The sequence below is a fragment of the Lactuca virosa genome, chromosome 4 (assembly GCF_052849685.1).
Source record: "Lactuca virosa cultivar CGN04683 chromosome 4, Lactuca_virosa_CGN04683_v6, whole genome shotgun sequence".
Taxonomy (NCBI): domain Eukaryota; kingdom Viridiplantae; phylum Streptophyta; class Magnoliopsida; order Asterales; family Asteraceae; genus Lactuca; species Lactuca virosa.
The window spans coordinates 518,849,321-518,857,747 of record NC_136429.1 but is presented as its reverse complement, the minus strand read 5'-3'; the positions used below and the strand labels follow the sequence as shown (position 1 = coordinate 518,857,747).

General features: G+C 33.4%; 1 protein-coding gene across 2 annotated transcripts; it reads left to right on the top strand.

Annotated features, from left to right (window-relative positions):
• The first annotated feature begins 63 nt into the window (after positions 1 to 63).
• Positions 64 to 4,498, top strand: LOC145169523 (uncharacterized). 2 transcript variants are annotated; one of them, XM_079088068.1, is made up of 12 exons: positions 64 to 206; positions 300 to 338; positions 916 to 1,039; positions 1,136 to 1,348; positions 1,665 to 1,790; positions 2,341 to 2,409; positions 2,477 to 2,617; positions 2,818 to 2,913; positions 3,044 to 3,211; positions 3,984 to 4,062; positions 4,207 to 4,299; positions 4,393 to 4,498. In XM_079088068.1, the coding sequence occupies exons 3-12, from the start codon at positions 965 to 967 to the stop codon at positions 4,431 to 4,433; spliced, it is 1,101 nt and encodes a 366-aa protein (XP_078944194.1). In that variant the 5' UTR covers positions 64 to 206; positions 300 to 338; positions 916 to 964; the 3' UTR covers positions 4,434 to 4,498. The 2 variants fall into 2 exon arrangements, with proteins under 2 accessions (XP_078944194.1, XP_078944195.1); XM_079088069.1 differs by having other exon boundaries at positions 300 to 365.
• Positions 4,499 to 8,427: the final 3,929 nt, after the last annotated feature.

The following is an 8,427-nucleotide window of genomic DNA, read 5'->3' as shown; positions in this document are numbered from 1 at the left end:
TATTTTCATAAAATAATATAAAATGATCAGAAGATACCAACTGATATTGCAAAGGTCGTTAGAGAAATGAAATTTGGAAAGTCTTTTGTTAGTTTGAGTGGCATGGCACACGTCACTTAGAATGGGGGATGGAAATGCTAAAAACCACCGTTGTGGTTGCTCGGAGAGAAAATAGAGGCGAAGTTGGCTTCATGCTTCAGTTCAAGGTATCATTTCGATCATAATTTTGGCTTCAATCTCTATGTTTTCGATAATTTCTTCCGGTTTTCTACTAGTTGAATTCTGTTGTGGTTTTGCAGCTTGATAAGGTAGGGTTTTAAAGGCGATTTGTTGATCAGGTACGTTTCTCGATCTGAAGTTAACTGGTTAGAACCCTAGGTCGTCGTGTAATTTTGCTTTTGATTGGTTGAAGTTTGGTTTGGTAGCAGATCTGTGCTAGGTTATACATACATTGCTCTAATTTGATGCTTATGTTGTGTGTGATTTTCGCAATTGCCTTTTAGCTGTCTCTGATTTGCATTTATACTTACTACGAAATAAAATGATAACTGTTCTCTTATAATTACTAAAGTTCTTAGTCATGTTTGAGACTTTCGATTTCACAGCTTGTATCAAATTGTAGCTGGGAGAATGCTTAGGTTTTCATTACATATAGACCATGATAATATCTAACAAAAGTGAATTTGTTCATATTAGATTAATGATACATTAAATATGAGTAGTGACTTGAGCATACTTATCTTTTTGCACTGAATCATACTCCTTTTGGAACGTTGCTTCTGAATCTTTTCATAAACATTGTGAACATTTAATCATGGGGAAAATAATATTGACTCATTACTTGTTGGTCATATTGACATGCTCTACAAGTGATGGAATAAGAGCTTGAATGAAAAAATGATTTATGGAATCCAGGGACTTTTGACTTTTGAGGTTACACTAATTCCAACTTCAATCTTCAACAATGGGAAAATCTCCTGGAAAGTGGGTCAAGACTGTGCATTTTGGGAAGAAGTCATCAAAATCTAATCTCTCAAAAGTAAGTAAATTACATTTGTGTCTATCACTTATATTCAAGTAAGCATATTTTATGGATTATTGACCTAATCATTTATTTGATCCTGTATTATTGAAGGATGCTACTTCAGACAAAAAGACATCAATTACTATCAACTCACAATCAAATGATTTTAGTGCTGATTCTTCTGTGATATCAAGTCCAATGTGCAATGTCATCACACATTTAGAAAAGAGCTCCAGTGACAACTTAATCTATGATAGTGCTGCAAATGATGATGAGCTACAGCAGGCTGCTACTAAGGTGCAGGCAGCTTTCAGGGGATACTTGGTATGCTTCTGGAACTTGATAAAATGTATTCTAAAAGATCATTTCAGGAAAATGTACTTCACTCCTTTTACCAATATAGGCAATGTACTTCATTCTTCACCCATTATAGCAACATACTTAGATTTCTTACCAATAATAGAACTATGTAACCCACAATAGTAACTCTTGTTCCCTTGTGAGTGTCCTAAGAGTAAGGAGGTGAGATTCCATAAGAGAGGTCTTGGGATGGCTTATACCCTCTTTTTATCATCATTTTTTGTTTTATGTCTTATGTTATAAGTGTGATACATTAACTAATATTAATATCTCCGTGAAGGCTCGAAGGGCATTTTGGTCACTCAAAGGCATTATATGGCTTCAAGCAGTTGTTCGTGGTCAAATAGTCAGGCTTTCCGGAAGTTGTCCTCAAATGCTTCGAAAAAAACCTCTACAAGAACATTTGGTAACTCATCCTTTTTGTCTAGTTCTATTTAATTATCTCTCTTCTCATACAATATCTCCCCCCCTTTTTTTACTTCAATTTGTTCCATTACACATCTTTACTAATATTGTCTGTATTGGAATTAGGATTCCTACAGTTGTGTAATATTTTTATAGTACAGTTTTGTAATACAAGGAAACAAAATTGGATGCAAAACAAATATATAAAAGTATATTACTTTTTTATGTATTCAACCTTAAATTCATGGACAAAATAAAACAATTTTATATAATTTGGGACATATACACAAAGTATATATATTAATAACCAGCTATTCACTATCCATATTTGTTCACTCTAAATTCTTTGTCAATCAAAGGTACATATACTCTTTTTGTTGTACATAATGATTCAAAAAGTTTAAGGGACCTTATATGTACAAAAAAAATTCAGAGTGACCAAATATGAACACAACGAATAGTCATGTATAGCTGTCCACATCAAGTGTTTAACCCATTAAGCCTATTAAGTAAAAAAGAAACATCTCTTTTTTATTATTAGCCTTTTGTAGGAAGTGGAGCAAGGTTTAGAGGGAGTAGATTTAAAAGCTGAAGATGTTGAAGCTGTCTTTGAGCTAAAGGTACATTTTTATAATACCCATAAAGTGTCTAGTGAGTCATGGTTTCTTACATAGTTGATATTATCAGGATTATCTTGATGAAAGAAATAAAGAAGTCAACATACTGGGTTTGACCAAAGCTACCATTACTCAAGTTCAAATGTGTGGAATGAGAGATAGAGTTTGTGTTGATCTTTGTAGCCTCATGAAACCTGGTGAAGGCCTTTTGGTACTCTCAATCCTTCTTTCTTGTGGTTTTCTTGATACAAATCAAAACAAAACAGGTTGTAATGCGTTTGGAATGCAGAATAGAGTTTGTGTTGATCATCTCTTGCATGTGCAAAAGACGATAATGCCCTTCTCATACTCATCATCAAAAAATAGCCCTAGAAATCAAAAGACGTTAATGCCCTCATCCTTATGATGTAGGTTGGATCTTTTGCAAGAGGATTATTCCTTGTTCATTCAGATTGCCTAGACTCAAAATCAAATTACATTGCCAGCTGGCCTTTCCGTGTTAACGCAGTGAGTGTTTATTTTGGGAGGTATTTTATCATATCAGTTATGCCATTACTAGTTGTAGAAGCTTATTTCTTTTTTGAACATTAATTGGAAACAATTTCTTTTAATATTGATGACTTGTAAACATTTGCAGGGACCAGTGCATGCTTATGTGGCAGTTCCAGGTGGCAAAACATGCTACCTTTCAGAGCTGAAGGCAGGGAAAGAGATTCTTGTTGTTGATCAAAGTGGCATACAAACAACAGCTGTAGTTGGGCGTGTAAAAATCAAGACCCGACCTTTAATCATTGTTCATGCAAAGGTTTGTTTTTCACTAATCATTAAATAAAATTCGGGTTATTATTTTGTACTTCTGTACGTTATGCTTTTTTAAATGTTAACCTTTTTCAAAACCAGGTAACTTGAAAAAATGGTCAAATAAATATAATAGGTTAATCACTACAAAATACAGGTAAACTGATAAAATGGTGAAAGTATGATTGCCCTGTCATAAATAATTTTAAAATGGAAAAAATACCTTGTATTTTTACCATTTTATCAACTTAGTACTTCGTTTTCACAATAAGAAGCTCCTTTTTTCGACGAAATTGCTCTTTAAAAAATGTTTTCTTGATAAAAAATCATGATTTTTTTAAAAAAAATGAACAATCCCGTAGCACTAAAAAAAATCTTGATATTTTTATGGCCATTACGAAATTGATGGCTATTTAGGGGAATATATGAATTTTTGGCAAATTAAGGAAATTGGCTATATTTGTCTTTTTTTTTTCTCTATCTTTTTAAATGGTCAAAAAAGGATAATGGGTTAATCACTATAGAATATAGAATATGTAGTTAAGCGGTCAAATCCATATAAGGATAAAAACTTTTCTGTATTTTGATAATCACTATAGAATATGTAGTTAAGTGGTCAAATCCATAAAAGGATAAAAACTTTTCTGTATTTTGATAATCACTATAGAATATGTAGTTAAGTGGTTAAATCCATAAAATGAAAAAAACTTTTTTGTATTTTGTCATATCCCAAAATAATCAAAAGTGGTTGAATCTTTCTTCGAAATTTATAATTACAGGTTGATTCAGACAAGGAAACTTCTTACACCATTCTTCTACAGAATTCAAAGACTGTCGGACTTGTAGCTCCTATAAAAGGTTCGTAATTTTTAAGGTTGGGTTTATAATATGATATATATATAAATAGTATTAGTATATATATATATATATATATATATATATATATATATATATATATATATATATATATATATATATATATATATATTGATTTGGTGACAGGTGGAGGAAATGAAGCAACAGCAATTCCAGTGACGTCACTAAAGGTTGGTGATGAAGTGTTGGTGAGAGTACAAGGAAGTGCTAGGCATACGGGTATAGAAATACAAGAGTTCACTCTCGAAAAATAATTCTGTTTTTTTTCCTATTTTTCTTGTAATCTTGACACACAATTTTCATAATGAATAGGTTGCTTAAACATCGATACCGATTTTCTTAAGGCAATCTAAAGGTGCGAAATTGGCATGTCAAAAACGAATTGGGTCAAAAATCAAAACTGATACTTCTTTTGGAATTAGTCAACTACGGTTGTGTTGATCTGCAATGAAAGTCATAATAGAAAAAATTTAGTGTAAAAAATTTCACTAAAATCACTAGACTTTGATATATATATATATATATATATATATATATATATATATATATATATATATATATATATATATATATATATATATATATATATATATATATATATTTTATGACCACTTTAACATGCATCAAAGTGATCGACGTAGAAAAAAGTATATAAAACTTTGGTGGCATTCGTTAATGAAAGTGAAATATAATGGTTAAACACAAAATAACCAAAAGATAATTATTTTATGCAATTTACTTTAATTATTATGAAAAAAAAAAAAAAAAAAAGACTAGTTAGCCAATTTTTTGGTTTACCGAAGATTGTCTGCATAAATTGTTAAGATTTATGGAGTCTTGAACAAATTGACAAGTTCCTAAGAGTTCAAGGGCCATAAATGTAACTTGACAATTATTAAACAATTCAATTGTTTAATATTGAATGGAGGTACGGCAAATCAATTGTTTATTATTGGACGCATTTTTTGCATGGTCGGTAATGGACGGCCGCAATATTATATTCACAATATATGAATTGAAGGAAAATTTTGGACGGCAATTTGTGTAAACAAAAGAAAGTACGGCTCTCTCTCCTATATATATATGTGCGATGTAACAATTTGTATGTGTGCATCAAATATAACTTGTAGAGTTATAAATTGTAATCTTATTAAGTTAATAAGAAAATCTAGTTGCAGCCCGTGGACGTAGGATTTACACCGAATCCGAACCACGTAAAATCCTTGTGTTCCTTCTTGCTTTATTTCCTTCGTGTGTTTGTGTGTGTGATAGTGTTTCCGCTGCATGTACCCGGTCCGATTCCTAACAACTGGTATCAGAGCCTGGTTAGCGAGGTTTTGGAGGGTACGATCGTTTTTCTGTCACACACGAGTGTACCTTATTTTTTCTCTTGTTTGTCATAATGGCTGAAGACAAGGTTGTAATCGAAGAGTTCAACGGTTCTGATTTTAGCTGGTGGAAAATGCAATTAGAAGCATTGCTATGTCAGAAAGACTTGGACATGGTACTCGGAGACAAACCGGAGAAAATGGAAAAAGCTTTTGAAGATGCGTGGAACTCAAAGGACAAGAAAGCCAAGGCGGTTATTACATTGTCATTGACGAAGAGCGTTGCTTTCAACATCATGAATGAAACCACGGCGCGTGGTATGATGGAGGCTCTGTCAAATATGTATGAGAAACCATCGGCGGCTAACAAGGTGTTCTTGATGAAGGAGTTGTTCACTACAAGGATGAATGAGGAAGACTCAGTTACGGTTCACATTAATAATCTAAATTCAATTCTGTCCAGATTATCATCTGTGGGAATTAAATTTGATAATGAGACTCAAGTTTCGCTGCTACTAGCTTCTCTACCTGATAGCTGGTCCGGAACAGTTACTGCAGTTACGAGTTCCGTGGGGACCAGTGGTATGACTTTTGAAGGGGTTAGAGATTTGGTTCTAGGCGAGGATATCAGACGCAAGAATCAAGGTGGTTCTTCCTCTTCTGATTTATTAAATGTCGGAAGAGGTAGAGGGAATAGCAGGAACAGTGGGAGTCGGGGAAAAAGTTCTTCTAGAACTTTGAAGAATGTGAAATGCTGGAACTGTCAAGAAGTGGGACATGTTAAGAGTCAATGTCCAAAGAAAGAATTGAACATTGCTGGTGCTGAGAGTGTGTCTGAGGATGATGCATTGATACTCAGTATGGAAAGTTCTGTAGACTCTTGGGTCATGGATTCAGGGGCTTCGTTTCACGCCATGGACAACGGGGAAACGATGGTGAATCTAAAAGAATGAGATTTTGGGAAGGTACGGTTGGCAAATGACGAGATGCTTCAGGTAACGGACATGGGAGATATTGATCTGGTTACTTCATTGGGAACTACATGGAACCTGAAAAATGTCAAGGTGATTCCGGAGCTGAAAAAGAAATTGATTTCTGTTGGTCAGCTGGATAAACAAGGACTGGAAGTAAGGTTTGGTGGTGGTAAATGGATGGTGGTCAATGGTAATTCGGTGATTGCTCATGGTATGAAGTGTGGGTCATTGTATATGGTTGAGGTACCTGCTGAGGGAAGTATGACCGTCCCTGTTAAGCAAGACAAAATCTGGTTCGCTAAATCTAGTGCTAAGAGACTTCATTTTGCAAACATGAAGTCTGAAGCCAAAGGGATGTTAGCTGAACGAGTTCGAAAGTCTAAACCATTCAGGGGATTCTGTGACAGTGGGAGCACGGGACGTGTTTCGGGTACAGTTACAAAGAGCCGTTGGGTTTTGAAGACTAAGACTGAAAAATTCTCTCTTGTTGAATGTTTGCAAAGTTGGGAGAGTGTTAGTGGTCCTCGGTGTATCTCTGGATCTGGTGGAGTGTCCAAACCGGTTGAGACAGAGGATGAGTTGGTGGTGGGATTAGCCACGGCTGAGTTGGAGCTAGTGGGAGCTTCAACTGGCCCTTCTAGTAATTGATGATGAGGGGCGGCTGCAACTAGAGAAATCAGACTAAGTTTTAGCTTGTTCTTTGGAACTGGAAGCTTGAAGGACTTGGTTGTTTTTTAAGATTACTGGAGTAATTAAGAGTTGGATGGCGGAGAAAGACTAATTTGTTCAAGCCTCCAAGTGGGAGATTGTTAAGATTTATGGAGTCTTGAACAAATTGACAAGTTCCTAAGAGTTCAAGGGCTATAAATGTAACTTGACAATTATTAAACAATTCAATTGTTTAATATTGAATGGAGGTACGGCAAATCAATTGTTTATTATTGGACACATTTTTTGCATGGTCGGTAATGGACGGCCGCAATATTATATTCACAATATGTGAATTGAAGGAAAATTTTGGACGGCAATTTGTGTAAACAAAAGAAAGTACGGCTCTCTCTCCTATATATATATATATATATATATATATATATATATATATATATATATATATATATATATATATATGTGCGATGTAACCCTTTGTATGTGTGCATCAAATATAACTTGTAGAGTTATAAATTGTAATCTTATTAAGTTAATAAGAAAATATAGTTGCAGCCTGTGGACGTAGGATTTACACCGAATCCGAACCACGTAAAATCCTTGTGTTCCTTCTTGCTTTATTTCCTTCGTGTGTTTGTGTGTGTGATAGTGTTTCCGCTGCATGTACCCGGTCCGATTCCTAACATAAATGTCCTAACGAAAAGTTGAGCAAAGCTTATTGAAATTGTTAAAAATATATGGTTGTTTGTTTATGAATTAATATCGAAATGACGACTTAACAAGTTAAGTAAAAAAAATTGGCTAAAATATCATGACATTAACCCTTTAACTATTTGCTCTTCTTTTTCCTCTTAACTGCTGTAATGTTTTATGTTTAAATTGATGAATATTTGGTTAAAAGTTAAAACTATGAATATTAAAAATGTTTTCTTGAAATGTAATGTTAATTCAAGTGTGTGCTCTCTTTTTTAGATTTGATGATTCAAGTGTCACTTTTTACAAATGGAATTATGAATAATTAAGGAGTATGATTAAATTTATCGTTTAAAAAATAAATACCATTTTCAACATACATAAATTACATATATATAACTTAGGAAATATTTGGCAATGAACTTTTAGCTTAAACAAAAAACTGTAAATTTAAATATTTTATTTAAAAAAATATAATTAAAAAAGATTTATTATTATTTTTGAATTATAATTAACTTGAAAAACTAATAAGTATTGTTTGCAAGATTCTCCAATTCCAATGTTTTACGCTCAACTTGTCCAAATAATTTACACACATTTAAGATTTTAACTCGTTAACTACCTGTCCATATTGCCATCTATACGGCTTATAAGAAAACTACACGTAAATAAACAGAAGAAAAAAA

Coding starts and splice junctions, on each gene's coding strand:
- LOC145169523 (XM_079088068.1), top strand. CDS start 965: ATGGGAAAATCTCCTGGAAAGTGGGTCAAGACTGTGCATTTTGGGAAG. Junction 2,410..2,476: donor AAGCTGTCTTTGAGCTAAAG/GTACATTTTTAT, acceptor TGATATTATCAG/GATTATCTTGATGAAAGAAA. Junction 3,212..3,983: donor TAATCATTGTTCATGCAAAG/GTTTGTTTTTCA, acceptor TTATAATTACAG/GTTGATTCAGACAAGGAAAC.